Source organism: Pisolithus orientalis (genome assembly GCF_024613125.1).
Source record: "Pisolithus orientalis strain OTSU chromosome Unknown F5J12scaffold_3, whole genome shotgun sequence".
In the NCBI taxonomy this organism is placed as follows: Eukaryota; Fungi; Basidiomycota; class Agaricomycetes; order Boletales; family Pisolithaceae; genus Pisolithus; species Pisolithus orientalis.
Window position 1 is genome coordinate 1,054,831 of NW_026260784.1, and position 19,231 is coordinate 1,074,061.

Below are 19,231 nucleotides of genomic sequence, written 5' to 3' on the forward strand. Positions count from 1 at the left end.
CTACAAAGTGATCCTTACTTTGTCTAACACATTCACCTGGTGCCCTATCGTGGATCTACGGAATTACTTTCCTAACGCACGAGCTATCATCCATTTCGCTGTCGCACTGTGAATGTGTTCACCTGTTCGAGGACCCCGAATGCAATGTAACCGATAGACTCAAGATTGGTCGCACATGCGGCACCGCAGTACTGTTGGACAATGGGTGCGGTGGTAGGTGTTTTGTTACTAACCCTGACGATCTGCTTAAGAAAGGTAACAAAGTCGGCACGGAATCCAGAAAGGTTGTCTCCGATAGATTCCTTGCCTATAATATCGCAACATCGGCCCTCATTGAAGGCAAGCTGAGATCACTGCTGTGAACCTCTTTGGGATCGCCTACTCACTAACATCTTAACAGAGTTCGAGCATCTAGCTCACCGTTTATTCAGGAAGCTTTCCCTGTGAAACTCGTCGCAGGTGATGCTCTCGATCCAGCATTACCCTTCGTCGTTCCACCGCCCTCCGGACTTGTCAGCACCGACTTCAATTAGCCAGCTTCACGGTCACTACTCTGTCATTAATGCGTGTGCCCCCATCCACCCCTTCAGCGAGGAGCAGGTGAAGGAAAAGGGAAACATCCTTGATGATATCAATGGTCAAAAGTGTCATCTCTTCTCCCAATGGGAGGAAACTTGGAGGGAATTGCGGTACGGAACAGTCACAGAGAACCTAGAGGCAGAAAATCGGGAAAAATATGGAGAGGTAGAGTTCTTTCGGAAAGCCTTCTCTGTACTCATCTGGTACGTTAAGAGACTGAGACCTTTTAGCCGTGCGTATATCATATCCTTGAAGCCGTTTCAGTTGCTTCATTGCATGGTTACAGTACTGTGTCGATACACAGTGATGCCAATTCACTTGACCTTATGTGTTTTGTAAGCGCACAAATAATTTTCCGGGACCAATGCCACGCAGTGTAGTCCCGGACATGAATCCCGGCGTACCATCAAAGACAGAATGACACGTAGCAGTGTGCGGTTCCGTCGGGTAAAATCATATCTAATTCTCCGCGACCGGCGATAAGTTACCTCCTGTACGTCCGTCGGATGACATATTGCCCTCGTCTTGTAGCGAGGGCATCTTCCTCGCCCATCCTTTGGCATAAAAGCCACTGCCTGATATGAGGGAGGTATTCATCCCCTTTAACTAACAGACCTCATCTCATGACATCCGTCGACGTTCCAGAGCAAGTGTCCTCTGACTATATCCCTTTTGCAGATAAGGCAAAACACTCACCAGATGTTCCCTGCTCTCAACCCCGACCTTTATTCGCTGTCACCAGACGAGGCAGCGTTTTTCAAGACTGCTATCGGCATTGACAATGATGATGAACTGAAGGCCCATATCTTATCCGTGCAAGAGAAAGCGTGGAAGGTAAGCTAAGCTACGGACTATGAAAGAAGAAATACCAACTTCTTTTTCCAGGTTGCGCCATGGGGTTGCATCTATGTCTTCGGTTTTCTGAGGTGAAGATACATCTCGACGGTGCTGCTTTCCGAGAGCTGAAACACGCCTTCGTCACAGAATATCAATAGTTCACCGACCTGAATATCAGGAGATCATCAAGATCGGTCGAGAACGCCAGAATGCTATCCTCTTGGACATCGGGTGCTGCTGTACGTACCTTTTTTTTGTTGCCATGCAAACATTCTGACTTTGGGTTGCTCAGTGGCTACCGAATCCAGGCGAGTTGCAGCGGATGGCTTCCCCGCCCACAACATCGTTGCATCTGACCTCAAGCAAGGTGAGAAACCTCCCGCCACTCCTCAGCTACTACTGCTAATGATGGTCGATCAATCAGGATATCTTGATCTCAGCCACGTCTTGTTTAGGACATCCAAGGAGACGTATCCTGGTCACTTCATCGCAGGGGACGTCTTCGATCCTGAGATGCTTACCATCGCGCCTCCAGCTCGTGGGCCTGTACCGGAGCCATTGCCCGATCTGTCAAGGTTGATGACGCTCAACTCACTGCGCGGCCACTGTTCCGTCATCAACGCATCAGCCTTCTTCTCTTGCTTCTCGGAAGAACAGCAGCTCCTACGTCGCCCGCGGCCTTGCAGGATTGTTGTCTCCCGTACCTGGATCACTCATAACCGGCATACAACCGGGTGCAACTGTCAAAGGTACTCGCCCACACAGTTGTCTAGGCGTCGGGTATGACATATTCTGTCACTCCCCCGAGTCTTGGACGGAGTTGTGGGATGGGACGGTGTTCGCGAAAGGAGAAGTCAGGGTTATCGCTCGCTTGAAAGAGGCATCCTTTCTGGGCAATGTAATCCAAGTTCTCGAATGGTGTGTGACGCGACTGTAGTCTACGCTGGTTTTACAGAATTGATAATCGAGAAAACCTACTATGTATCGTATACGTTCACAACCGATCTCATTTCTAACGAGCAAGATTACTCTACAAGAGAGATAACACATATTACTGAAGGAAATTCTGCCCGGTTCAATGGGACTAAAAGCCACAGAAGGTCTCAGACAGTACTCTCAACTAAGTGGGAAGACATACATCAGCGACGACGTGCAAACCTACGAGATGAGTACGGAAAGATTATGGAGGGCCACAAGGAAGCTGATTTGTCTTCGCCAATATCATAGTCAAGCGAAGTGGGAGATGCTGCTCTTCGGATTTGCAAGATAAGGTGACAGCCAATAGTAACTCCCAAGGAAAAGCCGATGTTGAGTGTTCCAAAAACCCACTCTACCTGTCCAAGATATCAGAGGCGAAACCGCTCTGAACGATGAACGTCAACTTACTTTGAGGGTGAGCAACAGTACTACATTAATCACAGAATAAACCGAGGAACTACATGCAAACCTCATTAATTCATCACCTCGAACAGTGTTGGAGTACGGACATGAGAAAAGAAATCACATTCCCTTCAATGAGAATGTCCGTTAGGCGTGTTAGTTGATTCCAATTGGATGAGAGAGGGTCGAGCCCCTCTCGATATCTCCGGAGGGCAGCGGACAAAGCGGCCGAAAATAATAGACATTCATACCCCATCATGGCAACCTGGTGGATGTAGATTTTGAGGGCTATGTTGGAGGACGCGCTGACTGTGACGCTGAGGTCCAGTTGAGCATTATCTTATGGATATGGGCTAAGTTTGCACCTCATTCAAAAAGAATTAGGCTATAACCAACCTATGGACATAGTGACGAGTGTGATGCACACGATCATGACGATCGTTTCCACAACGAAGCCTGGGACCATCAGAAATAAAACCCTCCTCGAGCCACTGTAGAGAGCATACAGCCGCAGTTGCAAAACGACTGGGTAAATCAATTAGGATGGTTCTCTGGCAAATAATGATAAATCTACTTTGGTTGGCCGCTGAAACCAAACAGTTGAACCACAGGCTGAGGGCAGGGTAACTGCGGGTAGCTGGGACAGGAACAATCAGATAAAACTTAATCCCCATTTGCTTTACTTACCACTGTTCGTTTTGATCGGACGAATTGTAAAGTGTCATGATCTACATTACAGGAGTGAGTAAAACCACATACAACTGGTGTGGCCCTTGCTAAGTAAGCTAGTATGACACTCATTAACCTGAGTAACACGTGCCTTGTCTATGGAAATTGTGTTCGTGACAAGAGCTAGTGAGGGTGAGCATTGTACCACAAGCCTGAGCAATAATGGCTTACCCACTGAGGAATACCTATGGCAGGTCTAAGCTCTGAAAAAATACACATGAGACCAACGTACAGCATATATGTGATGCCAAAATATCGAAGCTGATATTTATGATGAGCTCCGCGTCAAGAACGCATTCATGAAACTAACCATTAGGTAGATGACTGAGACGCTCGAGATCCTTTTTTTCTGTTACGATGATCCATTAGGGTCCCAGAATCCGATAAGAGATTGGACATGTACCCATATATATTCGATCTGCCAGCAAGATACTTGTCAACTACTGTAAACGAAGCAAGGCTCCGAAAAAACTGCTGATACCTCATCATCCAAGGAAAGCACTGACCACCATCGTGAGTGCTCACCGCCGGTGAAAAGGAAATACTTACCATAGTTGTACATCAACAAAATGGTCAGCGCAACTGAGATTGATAAAAGTAAACTCTCAATGTAATGGGTGTCGGGGAATCTCAGAGAATTACCTTGCAGGAACTGGATTGTTTGAGCGTCCTTCACTATTCTGAGAAAATCGTTGTCTGCTGCGGCGTCCATCTCTGAAGAGGGTCACCTAGCTCCTCAGGGTATATAAAGCCTGGATCCAAAGTATAAGCCGAACTATGTTTAGTCGGCTGAAACCTCGACCGGTCGATGAGTAATAAGGCGATACTCTACTTGCTGATTGCTGTATCGGCAGACTCTGCGGTCACAAGGCTTCTATGTATCAATTCCCAAGATCCCAGTTACATAAATGACGTCGGTTCCCTGGCATCATTCCCAAGTGCAGTGTCAATAAACGCTGCGGAGAGGAAAGCCCACCATTTTGGTTTCGCGTCACATATCCTAGCGTTCACCAAGCAATTGTACCCGCTGGCGCCGAAACCTGTCATACTTCCTTTCTTGTATCCACAGCTTCAACTCCGACAGCACGCTTGGTGTGCACTGCCATGGAGGCGGCGTTGATGAAGTGTAACACTGCATCCACCTCTTCACAAACTTAGTCTCTGATCCTGGAAAAGTACAGCCGTTTTTTTTTCTTTCTCCCGACGAGGGTGTGGTGAATCGTGCACTCACTGTGAAGCTCACAGGGGAACGAGGCGACTCGATGTGTAACTGACAATCCACGATAGGTTGACTGGCAGGTGTCGCAGTCCCCGACATCTTGGTCCGTGTGTAGATGAGAACCGTCCAACTGACACGGCTCGCGCAAGATTCGCCTGAACACCCGCTAGCATATCGTTTCGGGTTTCCGTCTACTCTGGCCCTTGGATGAACGTCGGAAAATTGGAATTGAGTCCAAGAAAGGATATACACGAAACATATAAGAATGCATGGGCATGCAACGAAGGTGGAATGATACTTTCTTTCTTCGTAAGATTACATTAAGAAAAAGAAAGAATCAGCACCCTGCTTGCAGCGCTCGCTTTCGCTTTCGCTGTTGTCACGTGCACCTAGTAAATAATTTTTAATACTAGTTAGGAAATTTGATGGGTTAGGGTTATTACTGTGTGCCTGCAGATGCTTGCCTGCTCCCTCAATGGCCAAGAAGCCCAAAGTGACCTTGCCACTCATTGCATTGGATGCTGATGACCACACACTAGTTTGGCAACTGATGTTGGAGGTCATGAAGCCTCAAAATCTAAAGGTTTTGTGTGGTAAGTCCAAACATGAGGTAAGTGACCCACTACATCAGGAAAATTACATTGATATGTAGCATAGCCACTAAGGTACACTGTCACCCATAGGCTTCATTGTGCCAGGTTGTCTCAGGCACACACCCTGTTGCACTATTGACATGTCATTTTAAGATGGGGAGTACAACACATCTGTCATATCAGGCAGTGGACTGTCATACAACCATCATAGACTCACCAGCATGACAGTACAACATATAGCCCTCCAGAGCTACAGCAGTCTACATAGTCATTCCATATATTGAATCACACATTCATTGACTTGTGGGGTTGTGCAACACAATGGTAAAAAAAAAACTACTCCAATGCAATGAACATATCTAAGTTGATGAAAGAATTCACATAAAATGCTGCAGTCCTGTCCAGCATGTTGTCTGCTGACCAGTCTGCATTGATCCCCTTCCTGCATCACACTTGCAGGTGGCATGCATGTACAATACAGTTGGCACTGATGATCACCACATTTGGGTGATGATGATGTGTTGAATGAGTGACAATGTACAGACCAGAGGCAGGATCATGGTGGTGGAGCACTGTAAACCATTCAACATAGATGAGGGGATGCAGGTAGTTACCAAAGTAATCAGGAAGCTTGAATATGACCCAGACTTGAGCAATTTGCACACCTAGGGTTTCCAAGACCTCATCAGCAGAGGGATGCAAACTGGTGAGATATATGTACATACTGTTTGGAATGAGGGGCATAGAGTGTTGACACCCTTCCTCCAACACAAATGAAGTATCAAACTGAGCGGAGCATTCTGGCTTATGCCCTTGACCAATGACCTTTGGCATAGTGTGAAGTTTTTGCATACTCTTCTGATAGCCAGTGATGATGCTTGGGCCAGTCTTGATGTACAGATTGTGGTAGATGTCAAATCAATCTGATTCAGTCAATTGCTTGGTGTCAAGTTTGTGAAGTCTGGGTTTGAGGCCAGACTGGAGACTGGAGCTGGTGTGAGGCCAAGGGGTTGGGATTGGGGGGAAAGGCAAAGATACAGAGGGTGGACTGTTTGGACTTAGTGACTGAGGATGCAGCACTATTCCCTTGCATGGGTCACAGTCCAAGTCTGAGGCCAAGGTGGGGGTTTCAGGTAGAACTTAATTGATTTCAGACTGGAGAGTACAGGCTGAGTATCTAAGAGTTTATATACTAGAAGTAGCTATAGTATGGAGACTGGTAATGCTGGTCTTGCAAAGATTGCTAAGATGATTGGTAAGACTAGTATGAGTAAGGTATGACTAAGGTGACCAGAGACCAGGACAGAGAGTGAGGGCAGACTGGGAGCAAGGCCAGGTTGGGCTCAACCAAAATGACACACACTACAAAGCAGTGCCAACTGTGCTAGACTAATTGGAGATAGATGTTTTGGTGAGGCTGAGGCTGGACTGGAAGATTGTGAAGCTGAGTCTGGCTGGGGTTGAGGCACAGTCATGACACTTGGTGTTGTTGGAGATATATTCTCCCCTGTGTTCTGCTCACTTTGGTGCGATGTTTGGGTGCTTACATAATCACCTTAGAGCGCACATTTTACAATAGTTTATTCACTGTTCCCTCAGTAGCTTGTTGCACTACTGAGGGTAAGCTCACTTTCACTACCAGTATTATACTTACTGATGTCCTGTAGATACCTACAGGTTGGTCTAATACATTAGTAGCTTGCTGCACTACTGAGGATACCTACAGCATCCTTCAAAAGGTGTTGACCAGAGTATGAGGAGAGCCATTGTATGAGTGTGGGTGTGAATTCAGTAGCTTTGTATTTGGCCTGAATATGGTCAATGGAAAGTCACTCTGTAGCAGGTATTGGCTGGTAGTTCTGTGGTCTACATGAGTACATTGTAAGCATGAACATAAATTATTTTACCTGCAACCCACCAAGCAGATGTGCCAAATACACTGACCCCAGTTGGAGCATGCACCCTTCCTTGATGCTCACCCCACTCAGAATCAGAGTCACTGCTGCCAAAAGATCCATCTTCCAGTGAAGCAATCCAAAGATGAATGTCTACTCAACTATCACTTCAAACCAGAGAGAATGGGGGTGGAACCCATTGATTGAGAAGCAGACTCAAAATGAACCAGATTAAGGAACTGGCTATGACAAATGATGGGACTTATATACTGCCTTACTGTTTGTATGTACTGCCATGAGAGAACACTTGAGAAGAAAGTAAACAAAAGAGAAAGCTATGCTATTGGTCAAATGTGAACACATGGTGTCAGTGAGACACAGCCTGACTAATTATTGTGTAAGCATGATATCACAAGCAGAAGGAAAACTCTGAGATGACCAAGCATCCCTAAAGTGTAACCCTAACCAGAGGGTGGATATATATAGTCAAGTAGGAAAATGCAGAAGTGAAAAGTCTACCATTCATTACACTATCCCCTCCTAAGGATTGACTTCCAGGTGAGACCAAATAGGATGGACAGTAGTAAACAGTTCTGGCATGGGTGTGAACAAGCTGTCAAAAGTTTCAGACAAAAGGAGAGATAATTTGTGGGGGGCCTTGGGGTGGGATTGGTAAAAGTCCTTGATCACCAACTGCAAATTCTTCAAGGTGGAGGCTGGCTCCCAGGTATGATCTTCTGCAGGGCATCCCCTCCAATGGACAAGGAATTGAAGAACTCTTCATTTCAAATGGGAGTCAACAACATATTTGACCTTGTATTTGACATCTCCTTCATCTGTAACCCTCTGCAGTCCAGGCCTGTTAACAGGCTGCCCATCAAGGGCACCAAGATAGGGTTCAACCCATGAGACATTCACAACTGGGTGAATCCTCATGTTGTGTGGCAACTTTAATTTAAGAGCATTCAGAAGTACCTCTAGAACTTCATATGGTCTGATCCACTTTTCAGAAAGTTTATGGCTCTGCCATTCTTTGATGGACAGATGGTCTGTAGCTAGCCAGACCTGAGATCCAATGGAGTAAGAAGGGGCAGGTGAGTGGTGTCTGTCCACTTTCTGCTTCTGCTGGGAGTATGCCTTGGCAAGGTTTGCTTTTACATCTTGGAACACCTGGGACCAAGATTTGGTGACCTCCTCTGCTGCTTCTACCTTTGAAGTCATTGGCTTGACACTTGACACCCGTCTTAGGTCTATAGGAATGGGTAACTTCAAAGGGGCACTTGCCAGTAGAAGTAGAGAGAGAGTTATTGTATGCAAACTGAGCCAAAGGTAGCCACTCTTCCCAGTGAGCCTGTTGCTGGTTGGCATACATCCATAAGTATTGTTGAATCTCATAGTTCAACTGCTCTGTTTGTCTGTCTGCAGGTGGAATGCTGTAGAGAGTTTCTGATGTACTCCTAACATTTTAAATAATTCCTTTGGGCCCTCTGTCCAATATGATAGAGTCTGGAAGTCCATGGTGTTTCCAAACATGTGGTGATGATATCTTGACAACATGCTCTTCAGCATAGTCACCAGACTGAAATAAAAGCCATACTGCTTTCATTCTTGGCTCACCATGTTTTAATGTACATATCTTGCATCATGCAGGAAGTGGCCATCACAACCAAAGTACAAGTTGGATACTTGAACACCTTATTGAATGTGCAGATCAGATAAGTCACTGGAAAATCTACCTTGGACATACTGCAACAGACTGTACCATGTCTCCTGAGGAATTCCCAGGGAACCATTGAGATAAACTCATATAGGATTTGGGGATACTCACCATTGTGCTCCAGAACTTGCAAACAATTTCCAGATGGAATTCTCCAGATGTGCACACTGCCATCTGGAGCTCCACTCACTATGCCTCCAGAAAAACAAGCCACTTGCAATGGAACATTTCTATTCAAGGCTGCAGGATGAGCCTTCAAGCACAATACCAGATGGGATCAACTGTGTTCATAGATATCAACACCTGTTCCCAAGTTTGATACAAGTATGAGTTTCTGGTCTGGTGACAGTGCAGCATGACTTCTGAAGATATAAAGATAAGAAATCAAATGTCAAGCAATAGGATCCCTACAGATGTCAATGGCTGTGGATTGGTTGGATTCACCAAAGTTCTTTTTGTGAGACCACATCCCAGCACCTGTATATGTTTGTGCAATACATTGGCTGAGGAAAACACAAAGCCTACTAAACACATACACTATGTCGCAAATCTATTTGGTCCATTGTCACATGCCCCCATTGTAAGCAGCATGTAATGGACCACTTGCCATTATAATGGTCAGGTTTGGCTAGATTATAGCAAATATGTGATATTTTATCTAAGATATAGTGCAAATGTGTAAAATATTATGTACAAATACCCATTTTTGGCAATCTTTCAATGACACATGGGTGGCATTGGCATGGCTTATAACGGAAGTGTGAACAGCCACCCTTAACATGTATTATAAGGTTCTTATCACGTGCCCAAGAAATTTGCGACATACTCCATGGTTGAGATAGGCAACAACAAGCTCACTCCCCTTTTCCCTAAACATAATTGCTTGACCTCACACCCTTTTGTTAGCCTCCATTGTATTCACTAATTCTGATGGCAGGGGGAAAATCTTAATTGTGACATAGTTCCCTAACAATTGCTGCCTGTAAGCAATCAAAGCAATTAAGTAGGGAAAGGCAGCAAGTACTAGGGGAAATTTCTTTTGCAATGTGAATTTCAGATCCAACTGTGATCACAATGTCACCACTGTACTTGTCAATGGAGAGGGAGAAGATAGGTGATTTGATGCCAGTGAGAACAGAACTAGGTGGGTCTTGGTTCTATCATTCTTGTGAGTTGGCATTGACAGCATATACAAATAACATACCTTGAAATCATCAATGATGGCCAGTGTGCCATCATTACAACCCACAAAGAGGCAAGCCAGGTGTTGCAGATCCCATGCAAGGCTGAGGATTCCACCTTGGAAGACAGTGCAGTATTTCAATGATCTGACAAGTGGCTCATATATAATAATGCTGCCATTATCACTTCCACTAGCAAGTTCATTCCCAGTTGGAGAGAACATAAGTGCAGTTATGGTATCTGTGTGGTCCTCCAGTGTAAGTTCCAGAACAAATGGTGCAATGGGTTTCATCTTTGAGAATGCAAGTAGATGGCCAGCATAAATCACATTGCATGCAAAACTAATTGAATTTTGAATAGTTCCAGGGACCTGAAAAAGGAAAATTCAGTGATTTCTTTCTAATTATAATAAAATGCTTCACATACCATGAAAATCATGCAAGGTTTTTGCAACTGTGAAATCATACAAATGACAACCTTTATCAACCTTTTGGCACCACTACCATGTATCTACATTTAGGCTCTCAAGACAATCATTCTCTGCTAGTAAACCTTGGCAGTGAGTTCCACAAAAAATGTTGTCATTGGAATCACCTAATAATCAAATTGTAGAGCATCCACAATTTCTTGACAAAGGTCCTTGATTGCAACTATGGTAGAATATGGTCTACAGTGGACATCTACAGGGCACAAGGGTCCAATCAACTGCCTGTCCTTTACAGAAGATGGAAGTTACCTGGCTAGTGGAAGTAAGTACTGTCATAACCTGAAAAGCAGTGACATTCACTCCAATGTGTGGTGTAGGTGATGATGGCCATGTCCTTGTTTGGGCACTACATGATGGCAGTCTCCTCCAGTCCATGAAGCCAAAGCAGGGTCCTGTTGTGGCTATCAAGTGGTTTGCAGGGGGCCCTCCCCATGCTGAACCTACCACCAAAGTGTGCTACCTCCTTTCTGCTGGTGCAAATGGTACAGTGGTTGCATGGCATTTCAATATGACATTGGTAGAGTCTCATATACTTTGATTGTTAATTATGTTATGTTTATTTCAGTTAGGCATTGTTTGAGTGGGCACATATGAAAACTGTTTTTGACTCTGCAATTGAGTGTGTTACACTTGATGAAACACATAGTGTATTGGCAGTTGCAATGCTTGGGAGGATTGCAATGTACCAATTATCAAAGGCAAACTGTCATAAGTTACTTCTGTGGTGCCTGTAATTAAATTTTCCTGACAATATCTCAGTGATGATGCGCCTGCTCCAAGTGTACCCTCCACTGTCTCAATCCAGACTGCTTGGTCTGCCAATTTCAGCTCACTTTTTGAATTGAGGGCATACTTTATTGATCACCTTCTTGGACTCTCATGAGATGTAGTTTACTTCACCTCACCTTACCCATCACTCACTCAATGATATTACAGTATTGCCTGGAATGTTGTGCCATGGAACCAGCTTTGGCATCAAAAAATTAGAACATGCATGCATGTTGTTTGCTGTTTCACCATCATGTTTCATGCCTTTTAAACTCTGTTACTATTCAGAGGGAGCATGGCATACCATGATGCCACCAAGACACTGCTTGTTTGGAATCTTGTTGATGGATTTGATGCCTACTGACTAGTGGACAAGCTGAACAATTAGTCTGTTGCATTTCTGCCATTTCTGGGTGAAAATCAGGCAAAATTGTATATGTCACATACAGTTTGATCTAGATGGAAAGACTGCCATCACAGGCAGTGACAATGGTCAAGTGGTAATCTGGGATATTTCTACTGGGCAACAGGTACAGGCACTCCATCACAGTGAGGGTATGTATACTAACCATGCCCCCAAGCCATTGAACTGACCCTGTTGACTACAGATCTTCATGTTGTACAAGTTGTCAATGAAGGTCAAGGTATACTAATAGTCCACTGATTAGACTGATGGCTTTTAAGTATCATGCACTGCAGTTCACAAAGCATTACATTGCCAGTGGCTCCTTGGATGGTAGTGAAGAGCAGCCACTCCTATGGTTATGGTCCACTGAGGTCAGTGTAAGTGCTTAACCATATTGCTGTGATGAAGCAAGTTTTCATTGCCTTGAGACCTAGTCGACCCAACCTGACTGTGCCAAACAAGATTCACAAATGTACAATGTGCCAGCCCTGCTTGCCTCCTGGTACCTCATCATCACCTTACTCATGTTTGCAGTATTCATAGGGCTTATCTCATTTCAGATGTACAGTAGACCATCAACTTATTTTCATGATGGGCTCTAAAATACATTGGTGGTAGTAGATGTCTTCATAACCATTGCCTCTCACCATCTTGTAAAGTAGTGTGCAAGAGCTGATCTATCCACAATATATGTGCAACTTGACTGTGACCTTACCTGTGGCTTTGGTGTCAGCTCCACTCAGGTTGTCTGTCACTCATCTATGATGCTTTCACTGTGTAGATCACAAGTTACAGAATAGACATGCAGTTGCAAAGGAAACATCTATGAACTAAGTTGTACTGCTGTCTGTAAACAAAATAAAACCTAATTGCCTATTTTTTAGAATGCACCTGCCCAAAGGTCTTTGTCAGCAGGGAGAGGGGGGATCTCAGGAAAACTCTGAGGAACAAGAACACCAATTACCCTGATCAGGTCTGAAGCAAGGAAGACCTTGACAGGTTTATTGTGAACAGCCCTGTGACAAAGTGGGCAGGAATAACAGGGCCTATAAATGTGTCCTTCCTTGACTAGTTGTTTGATCTTGTCAGCAGTGAACAGAGCTGATTTTAGGTGAGTGGGAATCGAAGGTCACCAGTGAAATTTGCTTCTCCAGCAGGGTGTGGAACCATGTCATCAAGCACCAGTAACAAAAAGAGTGTCCACATTCAACTATACTACAGGTAGAGGTCAACACAGAGTCAGTAAGGCATGCTGATGGACTCATGTGAAGGGTTGTTCCATGCAATGTTGGCAGACAACACATTTGATTATACTGGCCTGGGACATTGCCAACTAGAACATACAATGAGTGCAAGATGTAATAAAAGACACTGAACATACTTCACTGATGTTGCCCTGGAGATTGGCATGCCTATCTTCAGCAAGTGCTTGAGCTTTCTTGGCATGTCATACTCATTGTTTCAGTTGCTTGAATTCCTGATGATACAACTCATCAGGTGGATGTTCTGGTATCCAATAAATGACTCACAGTGCACTGTTGCATCATATCTTTCTCCAAGACATCCATGGCCTTCATGATTTTAGCTAGTAATTCTTCTGTTGTTGTTGAAGAAGTGTGACATGAAGGAAGCGAGTTGGCAGGATTACAACCCACTGGGGAGTGAGTGAGCATGCATGGAGAGCATCTCAGAAGGGTCTGGCAGCAAGAAGGGCCCATCAGAGAAGAGTGCTTGTGAAAAAGAATTCCAGACAAATCTGGTTACTGAACCTAGTGAAGTTGGTCAAATACTCATGCTTCTGGGCAACAAAGGCTTACCCATGCTCCTGTCATCATTAACATCCCACTTGCACACAAAGAAAAGATTGGAGGTAGTGGCTATGAGCAGAGCAAGCATGCTATGATGACAAACTTAACCCAAACTGTCAATTCCATCATAGTGCTGCTTTCTACAATTGTCATAGAAATTGGCCAATCAGCTAGGCATCAGGATAAGATATCATCACATTTCATTTACCCTTTGTCCTCTAGATCTACCTAGATCTTGCTACTTTCATAATGATGTCCAGCACCTCCAAGTGTGCAGCACTTCACTGTACCTGGCTGATCACTTGAAATACATATTGTTACTTCTGAGATGGCACTCACCATATATCACCATATCAGTCATTATCAGTCACCCTGTTTCTCATCCTCACCTTAGCTTTGTCAGTACCAACTTTGTTTTTGAGGTACATCTTGGCAAAACCTCTTGCTGGCCACAAGTCTTGATAGTGATTAAGGATGGGAAATTGCTTCCAAGCCTAAAATATCATGGAAGAAAGACGGCACATAATGCACTGTGCATTTCACACATGACCTCAAAGAAGGCTGTGAGTGATTCCAGTCTTTGAACATGGTACAGATGATTCATATCCAGATACTTCTCACACACAAGATGCAGCCCTTTCTAGGGGACAAAGGTTAGATTTTCAGAGATGTGGTAGGATCTCTTTCATGTGCCTGGACAGAGTCATAAGTGTCATTCCCCCACACCAGCACTTCCCACAATGCATACCTGCTGCTGTTCAGCCTTGAGAGTGAGCTGTGGGGGGGGGGGGGGATTAAGATCCCAGTTGCACTCTGTTTTCTCCACTGACACTGGGCTCTGAGTCATGTCCTCAGACTTGAAGTCAAATATCTTGTGAGCAGTGATCTCAGAGTGGCTTGGACTGGGGCTACACTCTTTCCCAAAAGTTTTCCTGAGGGTGATTGGCAGGTAGTATGGTTGGTAGTCCATGACAGAACAAAGGTCAGAAAATTTTCCAAATTGTCACCTTTATGTCCATATCACCCCAAAGTGATCCTATCACCAGCATGTTGGGCATGAAGCACAAATGGTAGTTGGACAGAATGCCCTAGGATGCCATGCGCCACATCCTTTGTCTCTTGACTGGTGAAGAAATGTGGTGCATCTCACATATTAAAGGCCCACCCACAGCAGTTTCACTCCCAACAATTTCCTGTGACAAGCCTTGCTCTAACTCACTCTCTATCTCAAATGGACTCCAACTCTGCTCCTACTGCTGGTCTCATTTTGAACTCAAGTGGGTGAGTGTATAAGAAAGTTCAACTTATGAAATGTGTCTCATTTGAGCATACTCAGTGTAAATATTCTCTATGCAACTGAGCATGCATTTGTCACCATGTTGTGGGCCTCTACTGCTGTTCCCATCTCCCTGCCAGCCCCTGCATCCATTGTTGTCTTAGCTCTGCAGCACATGGGGGATTATCATGGGAATCTAAATTCTATCTGACAGTGCTCATTACTTATGGCTCCCAATAGCATGGTTTCTAATCAAGTCACCTTTTGTCAACCTTGGCTGTTCTCTGCCAAAACCAAGTTGAGCATGCACAAGGTGCTCTTCCCCTTGGATGGGATGACAATGTATGTTTATTGTACCTGCTGTTAGGTCAAATTGACTGAGACACTTTAGAGCAGCAGTGTGATGTTTTGGTGCTTCAAGTACACTGTGAACTGCCACAAGTACTGTGTTCACCCCTGCAAATATGCTTTTGATGACGCAACATTGCTTGATGCCTTCTTGCAGTGGAGGGTCCCCAGGCAGGTGCTGGCTGGGATGCCATGCCCTAGGTATGTGTTCACTTGTTCACTACTGTTGCATTGGCATTTCACCAACCATATCATCAGTCCAACCACAGAAGTAATGAACCACATGGAGAATCTGGTTGTAGAGTAATGGATGCATCATGTTGTCATCAGTCCTGTTGCTTTGTTTTGCTTTGTACTAATTCTTGGTCTTCATGACATTACATCCCTCTATAGTTTTTGTAATTTTGCAGTTGGTGGTTGTGATTTGGAAACCAATAATACATAATCAACATGATCACAGTGGATGAGTCTGACCTGTGCATACTGAACCATCAATGACTTCATAAGCTAACTTGTAAATTGCAAAGCAAGATCTCTACATACATAAGCTGCAACTCCACCCAGCTTAATGGCACCTGCAGTTAAACAATGCTGCACATGTGAAGTCTACCAATGTGTCAAGTCCCTAGACCCAAATGCAATGACACAGGTGCCCAAGCCTGGCTGTCTACTCCTGGTGTCAACTGTCCATCAACACTGATGAGATGATAAGATATGGAAAGTGGCCAGACAGACAGGCTAGATGCAACTAGACATGCTTGTGGCCAATTCCAGCTTCAGGATGGGGACTGATGACTCCATTGTATCATCTTGGATTCTCCACAGTGAGGCTGGGAATCTGCAAGTGGCAGTAAGCCAACCAGGTGAGTCTTGTTGTAACTAATAAGGATCATGGCAAGCTGGAGTTTTACTACAGTTTCATTGGGTGGATCGATGCACACCTCAGTCTCTGTTCTGTCATGGGATGCTTCAGCAGTTTCTATGCCTGTGTCTAGGCTCTTGCTGCAGGTAGTACCTTCTCCTGGTTACACACACAGTAAGTAAATGTGATGTTCCTACTGCTGCCTAGCATGAGGTTCAGACCATGCTCTAGCTCCATTGGAATCCCTGGGTCACTATCACACTCTCTTTAATTCTGCCATATCTACCCTATCTACTACCAACTCAGGAAGTCTCATATTCCTTCCAGTACCTCCTGGAGATCATGAGGATGATGCCCCACCTGGAATTGATGTGTCTGCTTCATGGCATTTTGTCATTCATCAGCAGCTAGTGGGGAAGCTATTGGATCTTGTGAAGGCTGTCCTGAGCAATGAGGATGCAGATGTGCAGGTGGAAAAGGAGAGACTTATGGCTGAAATCTGTGAGCACCAGGTTTATCTCAACTGAATGGTGGGGTATGAATGGCTCCACCAAAGAGGCAGGAAAATCCACAATATGGGAGCACTTGAATTTCCAGTTATTGTCAAATCAAGTATGTACATGTTCCTATAGACTGGGATGTATGCTGATCATTGTTTCAAATTAGATCACCTATATTCTGTTTTCAATTTTTTGGCCAATGTCACAGTTCCTCTGTTATTAAGCATTCTTGCAGCAAGTACTTTACACCTACTTTCTGGGTTATCAAGACAGCATTTGAACTTTCTCCTTGCTGTATTCCATGCCATAGTTATCTCAGCACTGGGTAGGGTGGTTGCCAATGCCTTCAACTCATCAGGTGGGCAGAATAGGGAACAAGAGCAAATACAAAGCCTTGGTTCTGCATGGCCTACTGATATTTGAACAGCCATGAATGTCCTTTGTGTGGATCCAGAATTACATCAGTATATTTGTTGCTCAGTGTGCTTCAGTCTCTATGGTCTGTTCCCCAAGCAGTGGAACAATGAATATGTGGATGTACCACTAAAGTGCAGTCACCATGCAATGCCCACTAGTCACCCATATGGGGCCCAGCTCTTCTCCTGCCCAGGAGAAAATGGACATTTTGATCCCTTCCATCAATTTTAGTATCAGTCATTGCCATCATGGATTGCTTGCTTTCCCTCGAGAGTGGATACCATGAAAAGTTTGCACCATGCCCCTTCCATACACTGGCCAGATGTACTATTTGACATCTGGGATGGTAGCATGTTTTGAGAGTTCAAAGGTCCCAATAACTGCCCTTTCTTTGGTTCCCACAACTTGCACAACAAGGCATGACTGGGGTTCAGTTTATTCATCAACTGGTTCAACCCCTTTGGAAACAAACAAAGTGGCAAACATGTTTCATTTGGCATCATCTACATGATTTGCAACAACCTCCCAGTCCGCTTGCATTACTCCATTGAAAATGTTTACCTCACTGGCATCATCCCTGGCCCCAAAGAACCTTCCCATGATCAAATCAACCATGTTCTCTCCCCTCTTGTTGATGATTTGCTTAAGGGCTGGTCACCTGGCCTACAACTAACTCACACAGCCCTCCACCCACTGGGGTGGCTTGTGTGCTGTGCAGTTGTACCACTTGTCTGTGATATGTTGGCAGCATGCAAGACTGCAGGATTTGCTGGTCTTGGCTCACACCCAGGCAAGTATTGTGTGTTCTGCCTACAGGATGGCTAGAACACTGCCAATGTTGATGTTTTGTCATGGAGGCATCATACCTGGCAGGAGCATGTTGCAATTGCCACATTGTGGAAGAATGCAGCCACAGAGGGCATCTGACAGTAAATATACACTACATTTGGCATCAGGTGGACAGAATTACTTTGCCTGCCATACTGGAACCCAACCTGGTTTGTAGTTGTGGATTGTATGCATAATTTCTTCATCAGTGATCTCCAACATCATTGCCACAATGTTCTGGGCCTTAGCACTGATTCCAAGCCCACCAAAAATCCTCATACACAACTCCACATGCCTGAGGAACAACAAAGACAGCTGAATGCTGGTATTAATGCCATCAAGATTGGTTCAATAATGGCACTGACTTGCCTGAGGAGAGGCTACACTGTTGTGCTCACAAATGCCAACAACATTACACCTCCAATCCCCACCATTAGTAACAATCCTTTGGTTCAGCTGACCAAAAGTGATCAAACCATTGGCAAGACAGCATATGTGCAAGCATTAATTGACTGGGTAAGTGATGCAGTGATGGCACTTGTTAATTTTATAGTTCTTATCTCAGGCCATCAGTATACAGTGAGGGACAAAAGCATTGCAATGTTTGTGAGGTGTGACTTGCTGCTGATGTAGCTCAGGCTATTCTGCACAGATAATCATGATACCTACACCATTGGAAAGGGGTGTCTCTAAGCTTTCCACCACACTAAGGTTCAGTCAAAACAATGCAATACATGCCTAGAAGGATTGAAGCAGTTATTAAGGCCAAAGGAGGTCATACCAAGTACTAGATATTTAGATTGATATAAAGTCAAAAAACTGACTGCATGAGTCATCATTTTGAAATGGCTGCCACTTGATCAAACCTTATCCAAAACCCTTGACCCCTGCACCAATAGAGAGCCAAGGGTAAGGGCTTTGTTTCATACACTTAGAGGTTAGGGCCTAGGTTAGGGGGTATGGGGGATTATTGACTTTAGTGAAAAATGTCCAAACAAGTGGTCAGTTTTTTGAGCCACTGTAGGTCTGGACTGAAAATAGCCAGCTCATGGTGTTCTTTTTGTCACTGTCAAAATTGGATGGAGTACCAATCTTCAATTCAGTGGCTTTGATTGCAGTAGTGCCAGTTATTGCCTTTGATGATGAACCAGACAACATATTCTGGGGTGGGGGCAGGAGTGTAGGAAGTGTGGTGGGGACAGGTACTGGTGGGATGGGAGTACCAAGCAAAGCAAGGGACTTGTTGAAGAGGTTCAAGAGGATACCAGGGTAAAGCCTCTATCCAGTTGTTTGGGTTCATTGGAGGTGTCTGTGACAGTGCTCTCCTGTTCCTCATCAGATGACAATTCTTCTCATGTGGGTCACAATGGCACCCAATGTCAGTCATTTCAGGGGTTTGT

The 19,231-nt window shown here is 44.7% G+C and overlaps 8 protein-coding genes across 8 annotated transcripts; 4 read left to right on the plus strand and 4 right to left on the minus strand.

Moving 5' to 3' along the window:
• The first annotated feature begins 279 nt into the window (after positions 1–279).
• On the plus strand, positions 280–979 carry F5J12DRAFT_802081 (uncharacterized protein). Its single transcript, XM_051744397.1, has 2 exons — positions 280–366; positions 421–979. Exon 2 carries the CDS (start codon positions 463–465, stop codon positions 916–918), a length of 456 nt encoding a protein of 151 aa, XP_051604248.1. The 5' UTR covers positions 280–366; positions 421–462; the 3' UTR covers positions 919–979.
• A 23-nt stretch (positions 980–1,002) lies between these two features.
• F5J12DRAFT_802083 (uncharacterized protein) lies at positions 1,003–2,668 on the plus strand. Its single transcript, XM_051744398.1, is given in 7 exon segments — positions 1,003–1,280; positions 1,327–1,413; positions 1,465–1,505; positions 1,564–1,655; positions 1,709–1,783; positions 1,841–2,083; positions 2,103–2,668. 7 exon segments carry the CDS (start codon positions 1,203–1,205, stop codon positions 2,351–2,353), a joined length of 867 nt encoding a protein of 288 aa, XP_051604249.1. The 5' UTR covers positions 1,003–1,202; the 3' UTR covers positions 2,354–2,668.
• On the minus strand, positions 2,352–4,616 carry F5J12DRAFT_302759 (uncharacterized protein). The gene is made up of 14 exons (XM_051738818.1): positions 4,168–4,616; positions 4,075–4,107; positions 4,007–4,026; positions 3,929–3,943; positions 3,836–3,874; positions 3,758–3,786; positions 3,697–3,710; positions 3,613–3,648; positions 3,371–3,433; positions 3,193–3,321; positions 2,904–3,135; positions 2,803–2,851; positions 2,555–2,750; positions 2,352–2,500 (listed from the first exon to the last, which is right to left on the minus strand). Exons 1-13 carry the CDS (start codon positions 4,235–4,237, stop codon positions 2,556–2,558), a joined length of 924 nt encoding a protein of 307 aa, XP_051604250.1. The 5' UTR covers positions 4,238–4,616; the 3' UTR covers positions 2,352–2,500; position 2,555.
• Positions 4,617–5,850: 1,234 nt separating this feature from the next.
• Positions 5,851–6,003, minus strand: F5J12DRAFT_700241 (uncharacterized protein; the record flags this gene model as incomplete). The annotated part of the gene is made up of 1 exon (XM_051740493.1): positions 5,851–6,003. A coding segment is annotated over one exon (153 nt), but the record flags the coding sequence as incomplete, so codon positions are not given.
• Positions 6,004–9,896: 3,893 nt separating this feature from the next.
• F5J12DRAFT_713514 (WD40-repeat-containing domain protein) lies at positions 9,897–10,423 on the minus strand (the record flags this gene model as incomplete). Its single annotated transcript, XM_051740837.1, has 2 exons — positions 9,897–10,106; positions 10,154–10,423. The coding sequence occupies 2 exons, from the start codon at positions 10,421–10,423 to the stop codon at positions 9,897–9,899; spliced, it is 480 nt and encodes a 159-aa protein (XP_051604252.1).
• A 212-nt stretch (positions 10,424–10,635) lies between these two features.
• F5J12DRAFT_779760 (WD40-repeat-containing domain protein) lies at positions 10,636–12,621 on the plus strand (the record flags this gene model as incomplete). The annotated part of the gene is made up of 10 exons (XM_051742415.1): positions 10,636–10,690; positions 10,791–10,880; positions 10,936–11,135; positions 11,188–11,237; positions 11,378–11,431; positions 11,755–11,773; positions 11,836–11,916; positions 11,995–12,030; positions 12,071–12,169; positions 12,574–12,621. The coding sequence occupies 10 exons, from the start codon at positions 10,636–10,638 to the stop codon at positions 12,619–12,621; spliced, it is 732 nt and encodes a 243-aa protein (XP_051604253.1).
• Positions 12,622–12,966: 345 nt separating this feature from the next.
• F5J12DRAFT_779761 (uncharacterized protein) lies at positions 12,967–14,570 on the minus strand (the record flags this gene model as incomplete). The annotated part of the gene is made up of 8 exons (XM_051742416.1): positions 12,967–13,002; positions 13,174–13,230; positions 13,322–13,446; positions 13,610–13,669; positions 13,704–13,713; positions 13,990–14,094; positions 14,226–14,240; positions 14,349–14,570. 8 exons carry the CDS (start codon positions 14,568–14,570, stop codon positions 12,967–12,969), a joined length of 630 nt encoding a protein of 209 aa, XP_051604254.1.
• A 3,366-nt stretch (positions 14,571–17,936) lies between these two features.
• On the plus strand, positions 17,937–18,464 carry F5J12DRAFT_713520 (uncharacterized protein; the record flags this gene model as incomplete). The annotated part of the gene is made up of 1 exon (XM_051740838.1): positions 17,937–18,464. A coding segment is annotated over one exon (528 nt), but the record flags the coding sequence as incomplete, so codon positions are not given.
• Positions 18,465–19,231: the final 767 nt, after the last annotated feature.

Bases quoted from the DNA above. Each gene is read 5' to 3' on its own strand.
- F5J12DRAFT_802081 (XM_051744397.1), top strand. From the start codon at position 463: ATGCTCTCGATCCAGCATTACCCTTCGTCGTTCCACCGCCCTCCGGAC.
- F5J12DRAFT_802083 (XM_051744398.1), top strand. From the start codon at position 1,203: ATGACATCCGTCGACGTTCCAGAGCAAGTGTCCTCTGACTATATCCCT. The intron at 1,281-1,326 runs GTTCCCTGCTCT...TCACCAGACGAG, and splicing joins AGGCAAAACACTCACCAGAT to GCAGCGTTTTTCAAGACTGC. The intron at 1,656-1,708 runs GTACGTACCTTT...TGGGTTGCTCAG, and splicing joins CTTGGACATCGGGTGCTGCT to TGGCTACCGAATCCAGGCGA.
- F5J12DRAFT_302759 (XM_051738818.1), bottom strand. From the start codon at position 4,237: ATGGACGCCGCAGCAGACAACGATTTTCTCAGAATAGTGAAGGACGCT. The intron at 3,434-3,612 runs GTGTTACTCAGG...TTCCTGTCCCAG, and splicing joins AATTTCCATAGACAAGGCAC to CTACCCGCAGTTACCCTGCC. The intron at 2,751-2,802 runs GTAAGTTGACGT...TATCTTGGACAG, and splicing joins TACTGTTGCTCACCCTCAAA to GTAGAGTGGGTTTTTGGAAC.